The sequence below is a fragment of the Oreochromis niloticus genome, linkage group LG11, assembly GCF_001858045.2.
Source record: "Oreochromis niloticus isolate F11D_XX linkage group LG11, O_niloticus_UMD_NMBU, whole genome shotgun sequence".
In the NCBI taxonomy this organism is placed as follows: domain Eukaryota; kingdom Metazoa; phylum Chordata; class Actinopteri; order Cichliformes; family Cichlidae; genus Oreochromis; species Oreochromis niloticus.
The window spans coordinates 37,661,291-37,687,479 of NC_031976.2; the positions used below are offsets into that span (position 1 = coordinate 37,661,291).

A 26,189-nucleotide genomic window follows, 5' to 3' on the forward strand; every position below is an offset into this window, starting at 1 on the left:
GACAGTTCAACACTGAATCTGCACAGTGTTTGGACTCCACATGTGTATCCATTAAAACGCCGTCTAATTGCACCCGGCCGGATCAGTGGTCGTTATTTTTGGTCTCCCTCCTCAATTTCCGAACCTTAGCACGACCTTTATATGGCCTGTTAAGGATATGTCCAATCATCTTCGTCTTGTTGTTGTACGTGTTAAGGTGAATCTCATCTTTAGGTTTGTCACTGAACTGTGCAAGTCCAACATGTGCCAACTCTTTACTGACATTAAAGTTGTCCACCACACTTGCTGTGAAGTTTATCATTTTGTGCTCTTCTAGGTTGATGCTGCTCGAGTAATCGAGCAGGAAGACCAAGTCTGTCTGGTTGTAAGCTGCCAAAGAAAAAGCAAGAATGAGACATTTGACGTCATTAATACACAACAAGCCAACCAAAAACCTGATGCCAATTCTTTGGTTAGTCTTTAGAGTCTATCATGACACTGGAAGAACGGTTAACCAAAAATAAGATATTAATGAAGAACTTGGGGAACATTTTAAAAAATGCATGTAAAGATTGTGAAACATGGTCAGATAAGGGGTAATAAGCGCTTAATTTAAATTATACCAAACAAGAAATGAATAAAGAAAATAAATCAATTCTAAAAAAACCCAACAAAAACCTGTAACACAGTAAAATGTAAATAAATGCAATGATTTCCACATTTCACAAAACTATATTTTATTAACAAAAGAACCCATGAAAATCTGGCTCCAAAAGGCTGGAAAAGTAAGTGGTACTAAAGAAAAACAGCTGGAGGAACATTTTGTGGGGGAATTATCTAATTAGCTCTAGTATAAAAAGAGCTTCTTACAGGCAAATTGTGGAACAATTGTAGAATAATATTCCTCTGGGTACAGTCATGAATATCTCATCATGTACAGTACATAATATCATCAAAAGGTTCAGAAAATCTTGAGAAATCTCTGTGTGCAAAGGGACAAGGCCGAAAATCAACATTGGATGCCTTTAATGTTTCACCCTCAGGCAGCAATTCATTAATAACAGGCATGATTCTGTGATGGAAATCACTGCATGGGCTCAAGAGCCAGAAATCACTGGATGTGAACATAGGTCCTCTCCCAAAAGTGCAGCAGCTGCTCCCCTGGTTCCCAGATGTTTACTGACACAGTGGGAAATGTGCCCCTCATTACCATCAGTTCAAAATGAACTGATATCTTTCTTAAATTTGCACGCTTTTTCGGTTGTTTTTAGTGTTCTATTGTGATCCAAATATGGGTTCATGAGATTTAAAAATCATTGCATTTTACACAGTATCCTTTCTTTTTTTCAGAATTGGTTTCAGATGTTCCCCTAGAACTTCCATAAATATGATACTCGAAATGCTCACATTTATACATCTGTGTAGCTCTGTAATTACTACTCCAATGTCCTGGCTCTGTCACTTTGTGTCTTACGCTGCTCAACAACGGCTGAACAACAGTTACTTTAACTGAAATTAAACACCAAACAAAAGGCAACTCAAACACAGAACATTAAATGTGTCTGTAAGGATGGGTATGGATCTGCTTTGGTCAGAGAATGAACACGAGACTTTACAGTGCACTCCTCATTCATCAGATACAATAGGGAGCACTACTGTGTGCTGCCTGCGTCCACTATCAAGAATAATACGTTTACATATGGACTTACAGAGCTATTAAAATGAGGAAATTGTAGCTGCTTAATGATTACTGCATGAACATATGGAAATGTTAAGGAAAAGTTTCTCCAAGTGTAGCAGGCTGTCACATATTTATCTTTAGTGTAACTGAACTGACTCCCTCACTTAAATCTAGCCAAAAACACGATTTTAGGAGATCAATACATTCTGCTGCAATGAAAATGTTTTTTTTTTTGTGTGTCTTTGTTCTGTTCTTCTCCTCTCACCCTAAATAGTCGCAGCAGATGGCCCCGCCCCTCCCTGAGGCTGGTTCTGCTGGAGGTTTCTTCCTGTTAAAAGGTAGTTTTTCCTTCCCACTGTCACCAAAGTGCTTGCTCATAGGGGTCATATGATTGTTGGGCTTTTCTCTGTTTTCTTTGTATTATTGTGCGGTCTTTATGTTACAGTGCAAAGCGCCTTGAGGTAACTGTTGCTATATAGATAAAATTGAATTGACAAAGACAATTAAAGAGCATAATATTTCACGCTGGACACATCTTACCTCGCTTAGTGGTATTGCAAAGGACAGGAGAAATCTTCTTGTACAGAGTTTCTAAACCCTCAAAATTATCCACAAAGAAAACTTTGGATGTGTCGTCACCAGCCATGGTCTCCAGCTCTTTCCTGTCTGCGTCCTTCACTCCGATACTGATGACTGTGACCCCATTTTTTCGCAGAGCATCAGATTCTGCTTTCAGTCTGTCACGGTCTTGAGCTGCTCCATCTGTAATCACCATGAGAATCTGAGGCACCCTGATTTCTCTCCGGCCGCCATGTTTAGCGTTAAAGTACTGCAGCGAGTATGCCAAGGCGGCACCTGTGTAGGTGCCTCCTTGTGGTTGTATCAGCTGCTGCAGAGCTTCAAGGACTTTTCCTTTGGAGTAAATTTCATTTAGAGTAAAGCTGGAGTTGGCTGCGTCAGAGTAGAGAATGACTCCAAAACGAGTCAGATTCTCACCAACTGTGGTCTGGGTCACAACTGAAGCCATAAAGGTTTGCATACTTTTGAACTGTTCCTTCTTTATGCTTCCAGAACCATCCACCAGAAAAATAATATCAGCCTTTTCTATTTTACAATCTGGATGAAGGAAAAAGAGGCAGAGAGAAAGTTAGCAAAGACAGACACAACTATTTGTTTTCACATTAAAATATAAACAAGCCAAAACATTTTTTTAACTAATTTTTATTTTACTAAATCAATCATTAGCCATTCGTGCTGAGATATTAATGGGTTTAATTTTTAAAAAACCTGAATTGTTAATTAACTGGATGATTTAACATCTCTACAGACTCCTTCTTTGGTTACTCCAAAATACTTTTTAGACAGTCTGACATCACAGATGGCTTAAAACAGCCTCTCTTACCTTTCTCACAGAACTCCAAGGCCAGCTTGGTCCCTAGTTCCTTCAATCCATCAAAGGTATTCTCAATAAAGACCCTCTGCGATGAGCCACTGATGTCTGACAGCTTGCTACTGTTAGCCTTATCCACTCCAATGGAATAGGTCACCACTCCTTTGTCTCTCAGAGCACGAGCTGGTTCTCTGACGTTATCTTGGGATTTACCGTCTGTTATAACGACCAACCACTGCTTCACCCAAGGACGCCCTCCTCTGGCTGCATCAAAATACTGTGAGACTTCTGTGATGGCCCTGCCAGTGCGAGTGCCTTCATTCATCTGCTCCATATCATCGATGGTGTTTAGCATTCCTTCCAGGTTGTAGTGTGTGGTGAGGTCAAACTCCAGGCGTGAGGTGGTGCTGTACTGCATCAAACCAACATGCACCTTATCCTGCCCAATGATGGACTTGCTAATGACAGATTTCATGAAATCTTTCATCTTTTGGAAGCCTTCCTCAGAGATCCTCTCAGAGCTGTCAGTTAGGAAAAATATGTCGCCTTGTGTGTCTTTACAAGCTGTGGATGAAAAACAAATAGAGGTTAGTGTGGTTTTCCCTTTCTATAGGTAATTGCAGGGCCTACCTGAGCCTAGGATTGGCAGTTTTGAGCATGTGAAAGCTTCTCTGCTCAGCTATTTTGTTGTTTAGCGAGATTTGAGTTAATCTGCTCCCTCTTCTCTCCTCATGGACCGTCTGTATTTACTTTGATGCAGTCTTCTCATTATGGTAGACTTGGGTATCAATATCTCCTGGAGAGTGTTGTTCACTTGGTTGCTGTGAAGGGGTTTCTCTTCACCAGGCATGTGCAGAGCGGGGAGCGGAAGGGGCTTGAGCACCTTTTCTTTTTTTAATGTGTGTGTGTGTGCATGTGGAGTCCTACCTGTGCCTCTCAACAATAATATTTAACTATTTAATCACAGTTTTGCTAAATAAAAGGATCTGGCTTGCATCAGTCACATGGATACCATTAACAATCATCGCCCTTGACGGCAGAGCGCCCTGGTTACACGCCGGGAACGAGCTTACAAAAAGCACGCGCATTTTTTACCGCCTGAGCAGTGCAGAGCTGCAGGACAAACACAAAGTAAGTGGGAGACGCAGACTGATGCAAAGGAAACAAGTAGGGTGTACATTCTTGATGAATGAAGTTTTTTTGGTACATTTTTTTTGCCACTCCTAATATTGTAGCAGTTTCTCTGATGTTTTTTTTCTTCTGTTTTCGCAGCTCAAGGGTGGCTTGTTGCACCTGCATGGAGAGCTCCTTTGACAGCATGTTGTGTTGTTTCCAGAAAAATCTTCCAAATGCAAGCACCACACCTTAAATCAACTCCAGGCCTTTTAGTAATTGATAATGACATAACTAAGTAATCGCCCACACCTGCACATGAAATAGCCTTTGAGCTTTTGTCCAATTACTTTTGATCCCTTAAAAAAAAGAGGGCCGCATATGTTAAGGAGCTCAAACTCCCTTCATCCAATTTGAATGTGGATACCCTCAAAGGAAAGCTGATAATCTACACATTATGTCCATGTCCAAATAACTATAATTAAATTTGTTTCAGTAAACAGGTAAAAAGAACAAAAAAACAAAACTTGTGTCAGTGACCAAATGTATATGGACCTAACTGTACCCTGACATGGACAGGGTAATGTGTTAGAAAAACTGGATTGAAATCAGAGACAAAAATGACCTGACAGGCTTGTCCATTTTGCCAACATTTCATTGCAGCAACCCAGAATGGTACTCAATATGGCCCCCATTGTGCTAGTATGTGTGCCTGACAACATTGGGGCCTGCTCCAATGAGATGACAAACTATGTCCTGGGGATGTCTATGGTCTTCATTGGCTCATTTGTGACTCAACCGAACTACAACCATGTTAAAGGGACACTTCCACTTGGGTTAAATACTGGAACTCTCCAAGTGCTTGAGACTTACTAAACAGAGAAAACTGATATTTTGTTCTTCACAAGTACATTTTAAAATGCACTTCTGAAAAGTTCAATTCAATTCAATTAAATTGTATTTATATAGCGCCAAATCACAACTAAAGTCGCCTCAATGCGCTTTATATTGTACAGTAGATAGCACAATGATACATACAGAGAAAACCCAACAATCATATGACCCTATGAGCAAGCACTTTGGCAACAGTGGGAAGGAAAAACTCCCTTTTAACAGGAAGAAACCTCCGGCAGAACCAGGCTCAGGGAGGGGCGGGGCCATCTGCTGCGACCAGTTGGGGTGAAAGAAGGGGGTGAAAAAGTGAATTTGCTAGCCTCATGAGTCCTGTAAAAGAAAGTGGAATACATATATACATCTAATCTACATTTCTGAAATAGTTTATGGTCTTCTTCTCTATCCTCTCCTCTTATTATCTCAATGATAAGTGCCATAAAATGAAGTCTACCTGAGTAAGGTAAGTTAATTACCTTCCAGAATACAGATCTCTCTGATGATGTTATTTTTGATGGTTTTCAGGGCATCAAAACTATCGACAAAAAACTTTCTCTTTGGATCCCCAGCAATCTCATTCAGCTCATTATCATTTGAGGATTTCACCCCGATGGCGTAGATGATGACCCCCTGCCTCCTTAATTCTTCTGCAGGAATTTGAACTTTATCTTCGGATTTCCATCGGTGATGACGATCAGGTACTCTGAGACTTTGTAGCCACGGCTCGTCTTTGCATTCTCAAAATGTCCTTTCATGGATGACAGTGCTTCTCCTATGTTTGTTCCACCTCCTTCGTGAATGATTTTCTTCACTACATTTTCCATTGTCTTAGCATCTGAGTGCTGTGTTAGGTCAAACTGTAGAGAGGGGGAATCTGAATATTTAACAAGACCCATGCGAACATGGTCTGGCCCAATACGGAAGGTATGAAGAATCTCAATGATAAACTTCTGCATGTCTGAGAAATCTTCATTTGTAATGCTCCCTGAGTCATCCATCAGGAAGAAAATGTCAGCTTGGTCCTTTTCTTTACATGCTGAAGAGAAACAAACAACGGGAGTTAGATCTTCCCACACAGTCACAGAGAGCGAGTTTGAACTGAACATTCAGAGTCTGAAATGTTTGAGAAACTATATTTACACCCAGCATGTTTTACAGGCCGCTTATGAACAACTATAACTTAATAATGGATGAGCGGTTTCTTACTCTTTTTTCTTATCTGGAAATTTATCAGGTAAGATCCAGTCACCTACCTTGACATTCTTCTAACATTAACACAGAGCATTGCATCAATAATGCTACTACAAAAGTTAACATTTCTCAGGGAAAACTAACGGCAACTTATCAGGAAAGCTTAGTTCAAACCTTCTTTGGTCTCTGCGTCACTTTCCTTGTCCTGGACCCCGATCTGGATGATGGTGTTGCACAGGGTTGCCTGCAAAGTTTCTTTCAGGGGTTTCAGCTTGACGAAACTGTCCACAGTAAAAACAAACTTAGACTTGGGGTAAGATGCCATCTCCAGCAGTTCGGCTTTATTGGCCTCTTTGATTCCGACAGCGAAAACTGTGACACCAGCTCGACGGAGAGCGATTGCCTGTTCGGTCACATTATCCTGGGATTCACCGTCTGTGATTACCACCGCTACCTTTGGGACATCCTTCCTGCTGCCCTTTTCTTCAGTGAAGATGTTTTTCAGGGCGAAGTGTAGGGCAGCCCCAGTTTTTGTACCACCTTGACGGTAAGGCAGGATATTGATGAACTTCAAAATATCATCCTTGTCTCCGAACATGTTGAGGTAGGCATGTGGAGTCGGCACGTCGTTGTATGTAACAATGCCTACTCTGATTTTAGATGGACCAGTTTCCAGGACGCTGATGACTGAGCGCAGGAAGTCACGCATCAGCCTGAAGTTTTCCTCTCCAATGCTTCCAGACTCATCAACAATGAACACAATGTCTGCCTTGTTAGCTGTTTTGCAATCTGTGAAAGGAGCACACTCAGTTTAGTCGACCCATCTGAAACTTTGTTTGGAAACAGAAATCATCAAGATTTATTTACACATTGTACATAAGAGATGAATAAAAGAGGTTTCAGGACTATTGCATTTTAAAGGCTCAGGTTTAGAATTCCAGCTGCTGCCATATTGGTTTTCTGGGACAAGACGCACTGAGCCTGAACAACTCCATCTGCATGAATTATAAAATAATAATTTCCATATCGTTGCTATGAAAAGGGAAAAAGCTGTAGATTTTTTTTTAAAACAGGCTGTAAGTATGTTGATTTCTCTGCTAAAGTGTGTGTGTGTGTGTGTGTGTGTGTGTGTGTGTGTGCAGGGTCTGGGTAATGGACGATGGTGGGTTTCACGATAAAAGCAAGGTTGAGGTATGAAAATTACACAGAAACTGGACTGAAGATCAGAGGAACGGGTCTGATGAAGATGAATGGTTCCAATGGTTCAAAACATCGTAGGAAGGAGGTCAGGAGAGAGGCCCAGCAGTGAGAGTCTACAGCCATCTGTGAGACACAGTGGAGGCTCTGTCATGGTTTGGCGCTGCGTTCCAGACAGTGATGTTGGAGATCTTTGTTAAAACTGTTTGTGAGTTTAATGTGAAGGTGATAATGCTGCAGGCACATTTCAGGCATGGTTGAGTTTCACTCACCAAACCAACCATAAGACCTAAACACAGTATTAAAATGTTAGCCTCCATGAATAAAAGAACAAAAATTGTGGAATTCCTTCCCTCATTGAGGTTTTTTATGGTCTGCTGTGACATGAGAGAGAAAAAGCTATGCTGACATGTTCCAGATCCAGGTTTTTGTACACCTGGATCACAGTTGATAGTAATGGGTCTTAAAGTACAGTGAAGAGCTATTTAGTTTTAAAAGAGCAAAAATACCTTGGAAAAAAAACCTCAGGTGATTTTGTGGAGACTTTCTGCATCATTAGTTGGGATGATCTGACTGCTTCCTCTGAAAAACTCTGGCTTACTTATAATAAACCATCGTTGCATTCATAGCTGCTTCAGAAACACTGCTCTGTAGTTACTGATGATGATGATGATGAACCGATGGCAGCTTTCTCACCTTCAGTGACAGTCTCCACTCTCTGGGCTGTGAGCAGGTCAATCAGCAGAGTTACTCTTGAAGAATCAAAGATATAGCCAGAGCTGGCAAAGCGGTCCAGAGCATCCTGTGTCGCACCTGCGTCCATCCCCACAATAATTACCCCCTCGTCTTTCAGATTTTCAGCAGACCAAAACACAGGATCATCCGAGTCTTTTCCAGCCACTACAATCAAATACTGTGGGGTTCCCTGGTCTGCACGGCCTCCTGCCTCAGCAGTGAAGAAGTTCTCTTTAGCGTAGGACAGAGCTTGTCCAAGATTTCGTGGTTGGCCTGTTTGTGAACGCAGTCGGAAACGTCGGGCAGCAGCCACAATCTGCTGCTTGGTTTCATAAGTGCTGAGACGAAAGTCAACTCTGACGTCCTGACCGTACTGGGCCAAACCGACACGGTAACCAGACGCTCCAAGTTCCAGTCGATTCAACAGTCTGAAAAGCTCATTTCTAAACAGGGTGAACTGGTTTGAAGCTATTCCACTGTCCACCAGGAAGAAAATATCTGCAAACCTGTCGACCAAAGCTGAAGAAGACAGAAGCAAAAGTGTTTTATTACAAGTTCATGCAGAGTTTTAAGTATACAACAAGCCTAGCGCTCATGTGATCTACTACCTCACAGTGCTCAGAGGCACAGCTGAGGATGGACCAAGCAAAATGTGTATTTTCAGGTTTCTGTTGATTCTTGTGTCCATGTCAAAAATGCATTTAGGTGTTTCTTAGATATAATTAATTGTAAAATAAAGAGATCACTGCAAACTGTATCAACCAATCAGCTTTCTTTACCTAGCCGCTGATCCTCCAGACTGAGACAGACGGTTTCCAGCAGGCTGTTGGTCTGATCCTGGAGCTTCTGGTAGCTGTCAGTGGTGAGGACGAAGCGCTCCGAGGGCCAGTTAGCGATAGTTATAAGCTGTGTCTGCTTGATCTGTCCGACCCCGATGGCGAACACGATGACACCGTGCTGCCTCAGTCTCCTGGCAGGTTCCAATACGTCATCAGTGGATTCGCCATCTGTGATGACCACAGCAATCTGAGGCACACGTCGCTCAGCTCGGCTGCCGGCCTCTTTGGTGAAGTACTCCTTCTGGAGGAAGTCTATGGCTTTGCCGGTTTCTGTGCCGCCTCCTCGGTGGGTAAGGTTTTCCACTGCAGCCAGCAGGGAATTCTTGTCCCTGTGATCCGTCAGCTGGAACTCCGGATAAGGATCATCGCTGTACTGCACCAAACCGATCTGAACTTTGTCGGGGTCGATTTCAAAGCTCTGGATGGTGTTGCGGAGAAATGTGCGGATATCCTGAAAGCTTTTATCATCGATGCTGGACGAGCCATCAACTAGGAAGACGATGTCACCGACGGTGACGTTTTCACACTCTGGATAGCAGAAAAAGAAAATCAGTGCTCATACACAAGTATTACAGGAAGATGACACAAAGTCCCCAAATAACATTATCAGCTAAGGTCCAATAATTGTGATGAACTAATGAAACACTATGGAGTTTTTAACAGGTATTACTGTATAAAATGTTCTGTCTCCTGTTCTCTACTATTAATCCCACTGACCCGCTACGGCAGCGGTCCCCAACCTTTTTTGCCTCACAGACCGGTTTATGCCCGACAATATTTTCACGGACCGGCCTTTAAGGTGTCGCGGATAAATACAACAAAATAAAACTAGTACCGAAAAAAAGAAGATTTATTCATAACACACGTGAAAAGACCCAGGAAAACCGAGTTAACGATAAAAACGATAACAAAATAACGCTGAAAACTGATAAAAACCCTGAAAACCACACATTTCACACCTGAGCCTCAACTCTCGCGGCCCGGTACCAAACGACTCACGGACCGGTACCGGTCCAAGGCCCGGGGGTTGGGGACTGCTGCTCTACGGTACACACTATGAGATCACTGAGGAATCAAATATTCATGATTTGTTTTGGGGGTTTTTTGCTGCTTACAGTTGAATGCTATACCACTGTGGAAAACTGAAAAATATCACATTTTAATGGAGTAAACAGAAATATATCAGTAGAAAAATGAATTAAATTGGTGTCTCAATTTCTTTAAAGAGGATAAAATAGACTATTTAGTCTGGAAGCAACACCGTGCCATTGAGAATTAACAGTTTGTCTTTGAAAGCAATCACATGAATGTACAAAAGCACATGACCACCTGGAATATCCTGCACCTAAACTCAGGTTTCAAAAACACAGCCTGGCATGTTGCATTCAAGTACCTACCTCTGACTGTCTGAGCAGCGACGCCACAGAAAAGTGCCGCTGTGATGAGGCTGAAGAGGAGACCTGTCCTCCCCGTCATGTTGGGACCGCTCATTTGGTTCTCTCCTCCTACACCAGCCACAAGACGGAAAGTGTACCAACAACAATGTACACATTATAAATCACGTGAACATGCTTTCACGCATAATGACATGGCTTTAATTTTTAATCAGTTAATTTCACAAAGTCTGCCCACGGGCGGATCTATGGGGTGGCATGTGCCTCCCTAAAATAATCCTATGCCACCCTAGTTTTGCATATGACAATGTTTTTTTATTCAAATAAGCTAGCATTAACACTTTGAGCCTAGCTACAATTAACAGTTAATATGAACTCTAAAACTGAATATTAGTCTAGCCCCCCGTCATGTGTCGATGAAATGATGAATTAATGTTTCTTTCTTACATACTCGCGTTCCTCTCAGCGCCGACTAAACTAACAAAAGTCATTTCTCTCACTGATTATCCTGAATAATAAAATACTGTGAAAGGCTTCAGTGTTAAACACCCAGACTGGATTCAGACTGTAAAATATATAACTGGACTAACCGGCTTTATCTATAAAGGATGAATTACTTTTTATAGCTGACAAATATTAATTTTATTGTTTTGTGACTTCGTAGCCAATATTGATAAAATCCCACAATATGGAGTTTAATTTCAAAATTTAGTTTTGTATTTCATTGTAAGTCTCTAACTAATTATCTGTCACTGGTCACTTTTTTTGATAAGTGTTTAGGACAAATAAGAAAGGTTCCCTCGAGTCAGACAATAATCTGAAATCCAAAGATTTGTTTTTATTATAACACAGACAAAACAAAAACCAACATTTTTTCATTCTGTCAGTTGGAAATGATTTCAGGGACTTTGATTTTTAATCATTCTAAAACACTCAAATCAGAATTGTTAATACATTAAATATTGAGGATTTTCACTAGTAAATAAAAATAAAAAGACCATAAGTCAAACCTTATTCATTCTGCAAATGCAAGCTCGCGCTCATGTACTGGAACAAAATGTTAAGAAAAAAAAAGTTCAAACAATATTTTGACTTTATTCTTAAAATTAATATTAATAATAGATTCTGGAGAAAAGCAGCGAGATTAGAGATCTAAAATTATTTTCAACCTTTTTCATTAAATATAAACTTTGATTACACGCTAAAGCAAATAAAGAGCAAAAGTATAAGAAAGTAATAACATTATTTAAATATTCTTTTTTAAATATTGCCCTGGTACGCCTTCGTAGGCAGAATGAATTTTCTACACATGAGCTGAGTAAGCTGCACATAAGAACACGCAGGCTGCATTTCTGTAGCATATCAACAAACAGCATCACACTCAGTCACCACAAAAACCCGCTGAGGTAAAACACAGCACGTCTTAACTCTCTACACCAGGGGTCCAACTCCAGTCCTCGAGGGCCGCAGTCCTGACACTTCCACATGTCCCTGCTGCAACACGCCTGAATACAATTTGTAGGTCATTAGTAATACTCTGTAGAACCTGACTGCATGCTGAGGTGGCAACCCATAACCCTACTCAGGTTAATTTAAGTAAATGTAAGTGTTTGGAAAAATGTACTTCTAACAGTACTTTTATTGCACCATGTTTATTCATTCATGAGCTGCTGTAACATGAATCAAATGGCTGAATCACCACCTCAGCATGCAGTCACGTTCTAAAGAGTCTTGCTAATGACCTACTGATTGTATTCAGGTGTGTTGCAGCAGGGACACATGGAAAAGTTGCAGGACAGCGACCCTCGAGGACTGGACTTTGACACCCCTGCTCTACACTGAAGTGGACAGATCTAAAAACATGCTCAATACTGATCTGAATGTCGATAGCGTAGCTTTGGCCACAGGTGCCACTATGAATCTACAACTATAAAAAGCTGGTGCTCCAGTGATCTGAGTCAGCAGCGTCAGTCCATCCAAGGAACATTCATCAAGCAGCACATTTTAAATGAATCCGAATCTGAAGAGGCGGCTGCATAGGCGTGCCAAGGTGAGAAACACGCTTGTCTCAGCAGACAAGCAGCCGCTTTCACACCATCTGATTCCGGAGAAGAATCAAAATCACAGCAATGATCACAACAAAACTGACCTGTGATCAGACATCATCAGGTGATATTTTCAGGAGCAGACAGACGGTAAACTGTTAACGCAAGAAGTCTTTTTAAAGCTGAAATCATTTCCTCTCTGACACTCCAGGAAATTCCAAACTTCCCAACCTGACACAGAAAAATCTGCACATTTTCTCTGACTGCACAAGATTAAAGAGAGAAAGACGTGAACCCACTTACAGCTCTGCTGCAGCAGCATCAGCACCTCTGCAACCAAACACAGCAGACCCAGAGCTGCAGCTGAGGGCTGCTTTTAGAGGAGGAGAGGGGCGATGGTGGGGGTGGAGGAGGAAGGGTCGCACCTCCTCTGGCTCCTCCCGTCATATTGCTCATTAGAGGTGGATTTACATGTTTGACTTGTGAATCAAAAGGATTTTCTGGTCACATTGAAGCATCCGTGTGCTTTTAGCTGAACGTGGCTCCAGCAGCAGAGCTTAAAACCATCTCAGAGTCTGTCAAAGTCTTGCTGAAGAGTTTGTAACTGCTGGGTCCTCCGAGCTTCTTACTGTGCCCTATTCTTACAGCATTTGGAGCCCTCATAAATGTTTTAGAAACAAGCTGTCCACATGAAATTCTCAGGGACCAAGAACACTTTGAAGCTCTGTTTTAAACAGAAGAAAGTGCTGGTACCCTGTTTTCTGTCAATTCAACAGACAAACCATGCCAAAGCATCTCAGTCTGATTGAAGTCCAGGAAAGATCATTATTATCTCCTGATGGGCGGACATCCTCCTTCAGGGTCTTCTGGAAGAGAGCAGAATTCAGACCGTCAGACTACCGCCACCGCGACCTCCTGGATGAGTCGCCGGTTTGGGCGGCCGGTCGCTCCGGTGACGAATCCAGGACTGTTCCGGGTTTTCTCCATGTGTGGATAATGACTCCACCGTAGTTCGCTGGAGTCTCACAGCTTTAGAAACGTCTCTGTGACCCTGTCAGGCTCCAGATGGTGCTGTGATGTGCTGCTGTCTGAGGTCTTTGTCAGGCCTGAGTGTGGCAGTGAACCTGAACTCCGTCAATCACATGAATTCATTATTGAAACAGGGGCGGTTACTGTTTCACACAGGAGCAGGTAGCTTTGGAGAACTTTTCCCCTTAAAACTACACTTTGTGTTTACTCAGCTTATCTTTGTCTAACATTAAAATCTGTGTCATGATCTGACAGAAATCAAGGAGTGGCCAATTAGCATTGTGTCTTTTGTGCAAATACAATATCTTGGCTGAAATATAGAGAACAGTATGCAACAGCAGTCTGTAAGCTAATAATACACAGCACAAAAATAAACAAATCAGATGGCTAAAAAAACTTTTAAGGTCAGATTCTTTCAGTTCACAATGACTTTTATTGAAAACCTCACAAAGACAATCTTATCATGATGAGAATCCAAAAAATGTGAAGAAAAATAGCAACAAGGCTTCCGTGTCACATTGCCATGAATCCAGAGCTCCTCCTTTCCCTTATCTTTGCCTGGTTCCCCCACCCTCTCCCTCCCGTGTGCAGATGTTGATCCCAGTAGGCGTGTCTTCCAGCTGCAGCAGCAGCACATCTGTAACTCATCCCCCGTGTCCCCGACACCTCATCGTTACAGCTACGGGACGTGGTCGCTTCGGACTCACTTTAGCTTCTATTTCTTGTCTAGTTTTCAAGCGACACAACTGAATTCAGACTTTGAAATCTCGACCCGCCCACCCACTCCTCTCTGTGAGTGTTGCACCCTCTGACCTGTTCTCGTGGTCTGAGTGTGTGCTCGGTCCTTGAGGTCTTTATTAAAACACTATCGTTACCATCACCTGTCTCCACCTGCTGGCCATTAGACAGACTGCAGGTTTAAGGCAGTCCTGAAAATTCTGCACCTAAACTTTGCACTCTAACCCCCTATTTGGCAAATTAAGAGATGCTGAAGATTAAAAACACATGTCTGCTCTGATCCTGCTCACACTGGAAAGAAAACCCTGTGTGTGTGAGAGAAAGAGGCTGGATGGCAAGAGTTCATGTTGGAAGGAGAATATTTGTTTTCTGAGGAAATTCTGCAGAAATTCTGCCTGAACACAAGCAGAATGAATCCAGATGAATTCCACACTGGGATCATCAGAGCGAGGCTGCTATCCAAAACAAAAGCTGCTCCAAGGCTTCACAAAGCTTCTACGGTCCCACTCAGTCATATTTTCCCTTATGGTTCTGATTGAGTTCATGGAAGAGGGACTGCTAACTGTAATATTCCTGAACCCCTCGTCTATGTTAATGTGTGACACTGCAGAGCAAACAAACAGTCTAGAAACGAATTATGTAAAAAGCAGGATGTTAGCTCCAACTAACAGCTATAACGAGCAAAAGGAAACTATAGAGTTAAACATCGATCATTTCTTACAATCAAACAGGGTTAGGGTGTGTGTGTGCGTGTGTGTGCGTGTGTGTGCGTGCGTGTGTGTGTGTGTGTGTGTGTGTGTGTGTGCGTGTGTGTGCGTGTGTGTGTGTGTGTGTGTGCGTACGTGCGTGTGTGTGTGTGTGTGTGTGTGTGTGTGCGTGTGTGTGCGTACGTGCGTGTGTGTGTGTGTGTGTGTGTGTGCGTGTGTGTGTGTGTGCGTACGTGCGTGTGTGTGTGTGTGTGTGTGCGTGCGTGAGACAGAGAGAGCTGGATGGGAAGAATTCATTGGAAGGAGAACATTTGTTTTCTGAGGAAATTCAGTAGAAATTCTGTGTGAACAAGGTGAGAGGCAGGGTCAGCAGCCTGTCGCAGGGCTCTCATGTATAGCACATTTATAATTATAGTTATAATTATAATTATACGTGTAGTGGTTCAGAGTGTGTAACAGTGTTACATGTGTAACACTGGCCGACAAATGTTCACTTTTTCCCTCATAAAATTAAAGGTTTGTACAAAAATCTGAACTGCAGAGCTAAATTACGACATTAGTAATATGTAAAATACACTCAAAAAAATGAATGAGGTGGATTGTTCAGTGTATACTGCTCCTGACTCTTGGTGGCGCTGTCACTTGGTGTTCGCTCGCTCTGTGGTAGAGTATCACTTCCTGTTCCTGCTCAAACACAGTGGTGTTTCTGAGTAGCTTTTCTGCTTAGCAATTTAATTTAAATCTTTTGATACATCCCTTTTTCATAGTATAATCTTAACGTGCTTCATCTGAATCACCCTTTCTGTGTACTCACTACCTAATTTATAGCCAAAGTATTCACTCACTGTCTCTTTACTGTTTCGCTAGCTTAGCTTAGCTCGTAGCCGACTCGTTAGCACCATGGCTACTTCACCTGTCCCTCCTGCACTTTCCTGCTCATTGTGTCAGATGTTTAGTTACTCCTCGGCCTCCTTTAGCAGTAATGATACCTGTAACAAATGTAGCATATTTGCAGCTCTGGAGGCCAGGATTACTGAATTGGAGACTCGGCTTCGCACCCTTCATTCACCCGTAGCTAGCCAGGCCCTGTAGCTGGTGCAGCCGAAGATAGCGTAGGCCCCGCTAGCTGTTCCCCGGCAGACCCCAAGCAGCTGGGGAAAGAGGGCGGCTGGGTGACGGTGAGGAGGAAGCATAGTCCTAAACAGAAGCCCCAGGTACACCACCAACCTGTTCATGTGTCTAACCGTTTTTCCCCACTCGGCGACACACCCGCCAGGGGTCAAACTCTGGTAATTGGTGATTCTGTTCTCAGACATGTGAAGCTAGAGACACCGGCAACCATAGTCAATTGCCTTCCAGGGGCCAGAGCAGGCGACATTGAAGGAAATTTAAAACTGCTGGCTAAGGGTAAACGTAAATACAGTAAGATCATAATTCACGTCGGCAGTAATGACACCCGGTTACGCCAATCGGAGGTCACTAAAATCAATATTGAATCGGTGTGTAACTTTGCCAAAACAATGTCGGACTCTGTAGTTTTCTCTGGTCCCCTCCCCAATCAGACCAGGAGTGACATGTTTAGCCGCATGTTCTCCTTAAATTGCTGGCTGTCTGAGTGGTGTCCCAGAAACGATGTGGGCTTCATAGATAATTGGCAAACCTTCTGGAGGAAACCTGGTCTTGTTAGGAGAGACGGCATCCATCCCACTTTGGATGGAGCAGCTCTCATTTCTAGAAATATGGACCAATTTATTAAACCCCCCAAAATATGACTATCCAGAGTTGGGACCAGGAAGCAGAGTTGCAGTCTTACACGCCTCTCTGCAGCTTCTCTCCTCCTGCTACCACCCCAAAAACCCATCTCCATTGAGACTGTGTCAGCTCCCAAAAAGACAAAAAACAAACTAAAAACCAGCAACAAACAACTTAAACATAAAAAATCCCAAAGAAAGAACAATACAGTATCCACATCTGAACCAAAGAGTAAAACAGTGAAATGTGGATTATTAAATATTAGGTCTCTCTCCTCCAAGTCTCTGTTAGTACATGACTTAATAATTGATCAACAAATCGATTTACTCTGCCTTACAGAAACCTGGTTGCAGCAGGATGAGTATGTTAGTTTAAATGAATCAACACCCCCGAGTCATTCTAACTACCAGAAACCTCAAAGCACAGGCCGAGGGGCGGTGTGGCAGCAATTTTTCACACCAGCCTATTAATTAACGAAAGACCAAGACAGACTTTTAATTCATTTGAAAGCCTGATGCTTAGCCTCGTCCACCCCAGCTGTAAAACTCAGAAACCAGTCTTACTTGTTATCATCTATCGTCCACCTGGGCCTTACACAGAGTTTCTCTCTGATTTCTCAGACTTTTTATCTGATTTAGTGCTCAGCTCAGATAAAATAATTATTGTGGGTGATTTTAACATCCATGTAGATGCTAAAAATGACAGCCTCAACATGGCATTTAATCTGTTATTAGACTCAATTGGCTTCTCTCAAAATGTAAAAGAACCCACCCACCACTTTAATCACACTCTAGATCTTGTTTTAACATATGGCATAGAAACTGAACATTTAACAGTGTTTCCTGAAAACCCTCTGCTGTCTGATCATTTCCTGATAACATTTACATTTACAATAATTGATTACACAGCAGTGGAGAGTAGACTTTATCACAGTAGATGTCTTTCTGAAAGTGCTGTAACTAAGTTTAAGAATATAATCCACCCACTGTTATCATCTTCAATGCCCTGTACCAACATAGAGCAGAGCAGCTATCTGAACGCTACTCCAACAGAGGTCGATCATCTTGTTAATAATTTTACCTCCTCACTACGTACGACTCTGGATACTGTAGCTCCTGTGAAAACTAAGGCCTCAAATCAGAAGTACCTGACTCCGTGGTATAATTCTCAAACACGTAGCCTAAAGCAGATAACTCGTAAGCTGGAGAGGAAATGGCGTGTCACAAATTTAGAGGATCATCATTTAGCCTGGAGAAATAGTTTGCTGCTTTATAAGAAAGCCCTCCGCAAAGCCAGAACATCTTACTATTCATCACTGATTGAAGAAAATAAGAACAACCCCAGGTTTCTCTTCAGCACTGTAGCCAGGCTGACAAACAGTCAGAGCTCTACTGAGCCAACAATCCCTTTAACGTTAACTAGTAACGACTTCATGAACTTCTTCACAAATAAAATTTTTATCATTAGAGAAAAAATTACCAATAATCATCCCACAGATGTAATATTATCTACAGCTACTTTTAGTACCATCGATGTTAAGTTAGACTCTTTTTCTCCAATTGATCTTTCTGAGTTAACTTCAATAATTAATTCCTCCAAACCATCAACGTGTCTTTTAGACCCCATTCCTACAAAACTGCTCAAAGAAGTCCTGCCATTAATTAATGCTTCAATCTTAAATATGATCAACCTATCTCTAATAATCGGCTATGTACCACAGGCCTTCAAGCTGGCTGTAGTTAAACCTTTACTTAAAAAGCATCTCTAGACCCAGCTGTCTTAGCTAATTATAGGCCAATCTCCAACCTTCCTTTCATATCAAACATCCTTGAAAGAGTAGTTGTCAAACAGCTAACAGATCATCTGCAGAGGAATGGCTTATTTGAAGAGTTTCAGTCAGGTTTCAGAGCTCATCACAGCACAGAAACAGCTTTAGTGAAGGTTACAAATGATCTTCTTATGGCCTCTGACAGTGGACTCATCTCTGTGCTTGTCCTGCTAGACCTCAGTGCTGCGTTTGATACTGTTGACCATAATATCCTATTAGAGCGATTAGAACATGCTGTAGGTATTACAGGTACTGCACTGCAGTGGTTTGTATCATATCTATCTAATAGACTCCAATTTGTACATGTAAATGGAGAGTCCTCTTCACACACTAAGGTCACTTATGGTGTTCCACAGGGTTCAGTGCTAGGACCAATTCTATTTACATTATACATGCTTCCCTTAGGCAGCATCATTAGAAGACATAGCATAAATTTTCACTGCTATGCAGATGACACGCAGCTCTATCTATCCATGAAGCCAGGTATCACAGACCAATTAGTTAAACTGCAGGAATGTCTTAAAGACATAAAGACCTGGATGGCCGCTAACTTTCTGCTTCTTAATTCAGATCAAACTGAGGTTATTGTACTCGGCCCTGAAAATCTTAGAAATATGGTATCTAAGCAGATTCTTACTCTGGATGGCATTACCTTGGCCTCCAGTAACACTGTGAGGAACCTTGGAGTCATTTTTGACCAGGACATGTCCTTCAATGCACATATTAAACAAATATGTAAGACTGCTTTCTTCCATTTGCGCAACATCTCTAAAATTAGAAATATCCTGTCTCAGAGTGATGCTGAAAAACTAGTTCATGCATTTATTACTTCCAGGCTGGACTACTGTAATTCATTATTATCAGGATGTCCTAAAAACTCCCTGAAAAGTCTTCAGCTGATCCAAAATGCTGCAGCAAGAGTCCTGACAGGGACTAGAAAGAGAGAGCAGATTTCTCCTGTTTTGGCTTCCCTTCATTGGCTTCCTGTTAAATCCAGAATTGAATTCAAAATCCTGCTCCTCACATACAAGGTCTTAAATAATCAGGCCCCATCTTATCTTAATGACCTTGTAGTACCATATCACCCTATTAGAGCACTTCGCTCTTGCACTGCAGGCCTACTTGTTGTTCCTAGAGTATTTAAAAGTAGAATGGGAGGCAGAGCCTTCAGTTTTCAGGCCCCTCTTCTGTGGAACCAGCTTCCAGTTTGGATTCAGGAGACAGACACTATCTCTACTTTCAAGATTAGGCTTCAAACTTTCCTTTTTGCTAAAGCATATAGTTAGGGCTGGACCAGGTGACCCTGAATCCTCCCTTAGTTATGCTGCAATAGACGTAGGCTGCCGGGGATTCCCATGATGCATTGAGTTTTTCCCTTCCAGTCACCTTTCTCACTCACTATGTGTTAACAGACCTCTCTGCATTGAATCATATCTGTTATTAATCTCTGTCTCTCTTCCACAGCATGTCTTTCATCCTGTTTTCCTTCTTTCACCCCAACCAATCACAGCAGATGGCCCCGCCCTCCTGAGCCTGGTTCTGCCGGAGGTTTCTTCCTGTTAAAAGGGAGTTTTTCCTTCCCACTGTCACCAAAGTGCTTGCTCATAGGGGGTCATATGATTGTTGGGTTTTTCTCTGTATTTATTATTGTGCGATCTACTGTACAATATAAAGCACCTTGAGGCGACTTTTGTTGTGATTTGGCGCTATATAAATAAAATTGAATTGAATTGAATTGAATATTAATTATTTATTTTCATTTTACTTAAAATATATGTTTTTGTTAAGTTAACATATGTTTTTCTAATCAAGTCTACGTAATTGTGTCTATTATTCACTGTCAGTGTTGGGTAAGTTACTTTAAATTAGTAACTTAGTTACATTACTAGTTACTTCTCTAAAAAAGTAACTCAGTTACTTCAAGTTACTCGTTACTTTCAAAGTAACTAGTTACTAGGGAAAGTAACTTTGGTTTTACTCAGAATTCTCTTGTTAATGTGTTGCTTCCGTAACTGGATACCCAGCAAGATTGCCAGTCTTCTAGCTTGCTTACTTGCCACAAGTGCACTGTGCCACCTACCAATAGAAAGGAAAAAATAATGTGCACATTTCCACGAGAGAAATCCCACGCCTGGACCGTCGTTGACCGCCGCCATGATTCTAGCCTGCTTTTTACATCCAACACAAAAACTGCAGTCGTGGTGCTTTTGATTGTACTCAGAACTTGGAAATTCTGCCTTCTGAATAGGAAGATGTAGGTAACACCAGACTGCAGATGAGCTGCATACAGAGCTGGACTGGGACAAAACAATCATCCCGGGCATTTTGACTAGAGACCGGCCCACCATTATAGAAAAAATCATAAAGCCTTTGAATGAAAACAAACACTGTTGTGACAGTGATGTACACTGTTCTGATGGTATATATGTATCAATCTATCAATCGTTTGTTGTAAGACTCAGATAATTATTTTTTTTAAAAGCGAGACATTTTAAATGAGAATAATAAAGAAAAGTATTTCCTTGTCCCCCCCTTTCCCTGTTAATGCCCTACCTGGCCCCCTGGCAACACTTTGCTAGATCTGCCCCTGCACAGTTACCAGCTGTCAGCTACGTAGAAAAGGATCCTGGTGTTATTTGTCTCTCAGAAACAGTTCATAACTTCCCTTCAACTCATTCATGTCACCTAAAAGGTAAACCTGTTTCTACATCACCTGTTCAGCTCTGATGATTCAGTAAGGACATCTCCTGGTTTCATCTGCATGTTTCCCTCTCACCAGATAACCAAACCGATATCATGACCAGCAGCTTTACAGCTGTGGCTCCAGCAAACATCAGCTGCAGCTTTGTGTCTTTTTCATTGTAGCTGAAGTCCGGGACAAACTGTGTTCCTTTTCACCTCAGTACGAAACGCGTAATATTTTCTCTGAATACGAGATGATTCTGTTTTTTAGGGGGCGGTTGGCAACTCTAATAATTAACCGTATGAATAAAATAAAGTTCAACATCAGTAACATAGCACCCACCCAGCTGTATAGAAACTCCGTCATGCTAGCTAGCACGCAGTACGAAAATGTCAGCATAACGAAAATAAACTCCACCTAAACTTGGTTTATATCTGACTGATAGACTGCAGGTCATAACTTCTTACCTGAAGTTCAGTTCACCTGACACGCGGACCGGCGGCCGCTTCGGGTCTCTCCTCTTGCCTCCCTTTTCCTTCATCCACCTGCTGGCCTCCACCACTTGCTAATGTTATTGAATCTGTGGAAGCTCCGCGATATCCACCACACAAAGTAACGAGTAACGAGCCTATCTAAATCCCAGTAACGAGTAACGCGTTCCTGGTTTTGGCATAATAACTAGTTACCGTGCTCGTTACCACAATAATAACGTAGTTACTGTAACGCGTTACTTAATAACGCGTTAGTCCCAACACTGTTCACTGTACATAATACTAATGTGTTACTTGATGGCATAACATTTAAGTCAATTAGGATCGATATACTTTGTATATCCACAAGGTGGCAGTAATGCAAAAACAGTTGTAATGAAACCGCGAAGAACAATAAGGTTTCACGGCTTGGGCCTGCTCATGCGCAAGACTTCAAATTTAACTTAAAAACGTTGTTTTGGCGCCAAGCTGCTGTTTCTTTGAGAGGTAAGACCAGTTTTTTCTTTGACTATGTTTTGTAGTATCTACATGTCGAGCATGGTTATATTTTGCGTTTGTCTTATAAGACATGTTATATCGTTTGCGTGCGCTTGTTCTACATTAGTTTTACTGGGTCCTGGACATGTTTAACATGCTTATTTTGTGGACTGTGTAAGAAACATTTTTATTGTTTTTGGTTTTATTAAGGGATTAGCTACAGGGGTTATTTTTTCATTTGCTTTCTTGGGATTCCTTTACTGTAATCCGAGAGTCATAAATATCGAATAGGATAGCAAGGATAGCATAAAGTGACATTTAAAATCCAAAAAGTCGAGGGCGAAAGCCACTGTGACACCATTGTTATGCTCTATCAGTAATCTGTATTATGTAAAAATGGTCTGTAAATACAGCATGTTTCCTAGCAGAGTTATACAGATCAGCATAGTTATAAATTACAGTTTGTTAAATCACACACTTTTTTAAATAAAATTATTCACGACATACAAGTGGGCAGACAATGGAGGTCGACAGACCTGGTGATAATTGCTTCTATAGAAAGTTAGCACAGCAGTGTCAATCTCTTGCTTTTCTTCTGAGTAGTATTTTATTTAGTTGTAATTCAATCAATAATTTGCTTCTTGAAATTAAGTAATGAATTTCTTGTTTTATTTTATAAATTTCAGATCCTGCCTTTACCTGCTCCCTCCTATACTGATGTGGTGTATGTGGTACTGCTGAGCTTGTATGTGGTATGTGAACTGTTATACTTTTAAAAACAAAACTGTTTTATAAGTTAATTTTTCTTTAGTGACCCATCCCACACCCCTGTTATTTCTTCTCCAGATCTGAACCATTGTAAAGGTTGCAGTTCAAGGGCCTGAGGTATGAAATTCTTTTCAGATCAGCTGTGATCAATATTTTTTGGAACTTGATAAATAACAATAAAAACTGTAATGGCTCCATTAGCATTTTGTGTAAATGTTTGTGTTAAAATTATAGCTTTAATGAGGTCTTTCTACATTAGTTTCAGTTATACAGTATGTATATGTGTACATATAGTATGTATATTTACAGTACAGTATGTTGTGTTTGTTGACATGTTTTCAGGTGGAAGCAGAATTTGTGAGGATTACTACTGCTCCACTTGTTCCAAGGCTTTTTGCACAACTTGACCAATACACTGACCAGCTCATAAAAGTCTTCAAGAAAAAAGGAGGCGCTGCAGGGAAGAAAATTAGACAAACTTTGGCCCCAGCCACACAGGTGCGTTATTCTGTTGGTAGCAAAATATTACGGCCAATAAGATCACTTTCAAATTTAAACAGCTAGTGTATGGTACCTGCACAGTGTACTTACATTTATATTAAGCAAGACAAAGTTTGGTACTCAAAACTTTGGAAAATTAAAATTACCTTAACATAAGTAAAATCTGATCCCTCAATTTCGGATTGAACCATAAGTGAATGTTTTTATGTTAAAGATCAGTTTTTGAATGCAAAAAGATGATGTATTAGTTTGTCTTTACCTCCATTATGGACATATATAATGTGGTGGAGACCCTGCCCAACAGGTTAACTATTCATGTCCATGTGATGATTAGTTGGTCTTGTCTACATGTCTATCTGTGCAGTAAATATGTCATTCATTTTGCGTATAATGTGAGTTTGTGTCATCCTAAAGTATATCTGTTTTCTCTTCCTGTATCTCTGCCACACTATACAGAAGGAAACTATTGAAAAGGGGAGGGAGTGTGTCCTCAGGGCACTACCTTTTTACCTGAATGAAGACCCAACCATCCTCTTCAAAGAATAATTGGTTGGTAATTTTAGTTTAGTTTTTTATCTGTATTAAACCAAATTTTGAATAACTAATGTTTTTGCATGTTGTAATGTTGTTGTTGTAATTTGCATGGAACCTGTTTAAATGTTTTGGGGAATCTTCTTGTATACCCAAACTATTTATATTTATTGTTGAATCTGTAGTCTAAAATAGTGGCGCACTGGGCTGCATGTTCCTAATATTGTGTTTACTTCATTAAAGGGTAGCTTTGGCCCTTTTTTTTTTTTTAAACTGGATGCCATTTTTCTATGTTTTTGTGTCTAAGCTACAGCTACAGCTGTTCAGAGGGAGCTGGAACAAATTACCCTTGCTATCTTCACCATCGAAAAAGCTGATGTCAGCACTCCTCCAGCCGATGTGGGTATAACCATCTAGGGTGTTCTGCATGTCCTGGAAAACATGGCTTCTGCATGTGCACTCTTAATGGGTGGGATATATGCACTGAATCTCAGTTAACCTCGAGACTGAAAGCTTTCTTTGAAGTACTTCAGAAGCTCTTCCTTCATCTGTATGTCAGCAGACTCTTGACCAACGTACAGATACTCAAGAATAAACTGAATGAATAAGCCAACCCTTAATTTGGATGATGAATGTTCTGTCAGATGGACAGAAGTTTTTCGGAGGCTGAATTGGAATAAAATGGTAATTTGTTAAATGACAGATAAAAGGAAAAATTACATTTAAGAGAAATTTAGAAAATTTTGAAAAGTTTGTAAACTACTACAATTTGAGAGATTTTACTCTTGTGGGGGGAGGGGGGGGCTAGTAAGAGACAATCAGAAGTATTGAGATTTAAAGGATTTAATTGAGAGATGATACTGCACCAGAAATGTTGAAGGGTGGTGTGTATATTAGCGTTCAAGGTATATTGTTATGAGGTGGAAATACAGGGAGTGCAGAATTATTAGGCAAATGAGTATTTTGTCCACATCATCCTCTTCATGCATGTTGTCTTACTCCAAGCTGTATATGTCATGGACCGGCTGTGTGGCGGGCAGGAAGTGGACCCAAACGCAGACTCACAGGAAAACAGGACTGAACTCAAAATACAGCTTTATTGCTGACAGTAGATAATAGCGATACAAAATAACATGAAACTAAACTGGGAAGTACTAAGGTAACTGACTTACGAGGAAACACACGGAGGGGCACACAGTCATGAGGGAGAACGCGACACTGACACAGGGAAACACAGGGCTAAAATACACTGGGAAGTAACGAGGGGAATGAGACACAGAAGGGGAGCACAGCTGGGAAAAATCAGAACTGACGAGACGAGGGAGCAAAGTAGAATACACTCACAAGAGACATGGACCTTCAAAGTAAAACAGGAAGTAGCAGATGCAAACTAGACTAGGGGAGACAGAGCAACTAAGAAACACAGAACAAGGAGACACAGAGGGCAGTTATTAAATATTCAGAGAACTAAAGAGAATACAAGAAAGCCAAACTAAGACACTAGACTAAAGAATAAACTAGGGGAACAAAGGGAACTAAGATCATAATACAAAACTCAGAGACACAAGAAACTCAAAACACTGGGTCACCGACCCAGGACCGTGACAGTATAGGCTCGAAAGCCTACTACCAATTAAGCATATTAGGTGATGTGCATCTCTGTAATGAGAAGGGGTGTGGTCTAATGACATCAACACCCTATATCAGGTGTGCATAATTATTAGGCAACTTCCTTTCCTTTGGCAAAATGGGTCAAAAGAAGGACTTGACAGGCTCAGAAAAGTCAAAAATAGTGAGATATCTTGCAGAGGGATGCAGCAGTCTTAAAATTGCAAAGCTTCTGAAGCGTGATCATCGAACAATCAAGCGTTTCATTCAAAATAGTCAACAGGGTCGCAAGAAGCGTGTGGAAAAACCAAGGCGCAAAATAACTGCCCATGAACTGAGAAAAGTCAAGCGTGCAGCTGCCAAGATGCCACTTGCCACCAGTTTGGCCATATTTCAGAGCTGCAACATCACTGGAGTGCCCAAAAGCACAAGGTGTGCAATACTCAGAGACATGGCCAAGGTAAGAAAGGCTGAAAGACGACCACCACTGAACAAGACACACAAGCTGAAACGTCAAGACTGGGCCAAGAAATATCTCAAGACTGATTTTTCTAAGGTTTCATGGACTGATGAAATGAGAGTGAGTCTTGATGGGCCAGATGGATGGGCCCGTGGCTGGAT

At 41.4% G+C, this 26,189-nt stretch overlaps 3 protein-coding genes and 1 long non-coding RNA gene across 6 annotated transcripts in view; 2 read left to right on the forward strand and 2 right to left on the reverse strand.

Annotated features, from left to right (window-relative positions):
• On the reverse strand, positions 1–5,690 carry LOC109204141 (collagen alpha-6(VI) chain). The gene is made up of 4 exons (XM_019364415.2): positions 5,531–5,690; positions 3,063–3,614; positions 2,201–2,776; positions 1–369 (listed from the first exon to the last, which is right to left on the reverse strand). The coding sequence occupies exons 2-4, from the start codon at positions 3,535–3,537 to the stop codon at positions 83–85; spliced, it is 1,338 nt and encodes a 445-aa protein (XP_019219960.1). The 5' UTR covers positions 3,538–3,614; positions 5,531–5,690; the 3' UTR covers positions 1–82.
• Positions 5,690–13,853, reverse strand: LOC102075778 (collagen alpha-4(VI) chain). Of its 2 annotated transcripts, none has more exons than XM_025911318.1 (6): positions 12,759–13,853; positions 10,414–10,521; positions 8,957–9,544; positions 8,139–8,696; positions 6,420–7,034; positions 5,690–6,090 (listed from the first exon to the last, which is right to left on the reverse strand). In XM_025911318.1, the coding sequence occupies exons 2-6, from the start codon at positions 10,505–10,507 to the stop codon at positions 5,693–5,695; spliced, it is 2,253 nt and encodes a 750-aa protein (XP_025767103.1). In that variant the 5' UTR covers positions 10,508–10,521; positions 12,759–13,853; the 3' UTR covers positions 5,690–5,692. The 2 variants fall into 2 exon arrangements, with proteins under 2 accessions (XP_025767103.1, XP_019219955.1); XM_019364410.2 differs by lacking the exon at positions 12,759–13,853 and adding an exon at positions 11,839–12,050.
• Positions 12,231–26,189, forward strand: part of LOC109194537 (ribonuclease P protein subunit p25-like protein) — a 20,048-nt gene continuing 6,089 nt past the window's right edge. Inside the window, exon 1 of the mRNA XM_019364417.2 lies at positions 12,231–12,460. Coding sequence (XP_019219962.1) covers positions 12,419–12,460 — 42 coding nt within the window. The 5' untranslated portion in view covers positions 12,231–12,418. The remainder of the gene's footprint in view (positions 12,461–26,189) is intronic.
• LOC102078490 (uncharacterized) lies at positions 21,962–25,280 on the forward strand. 2 transcript variants are annotated; one of them, XR_002063698.2, is made up of 6 exons: positions 21,962–22,169; positions 22,847–22,912; positions 23,007–23,045; positions 23,271–23,426; positions 23,886–23,978; positions 24,274–25,280. It is a non-coding gene; the product is annotated as an uncharacterized LOC102078490 (long non-coding RNA). The 2 variants fall into 2 exon arrangements; XR_002063697.2 differs by having other exon boundaries at positions 21,965–22,169; positions 24,268–25,280.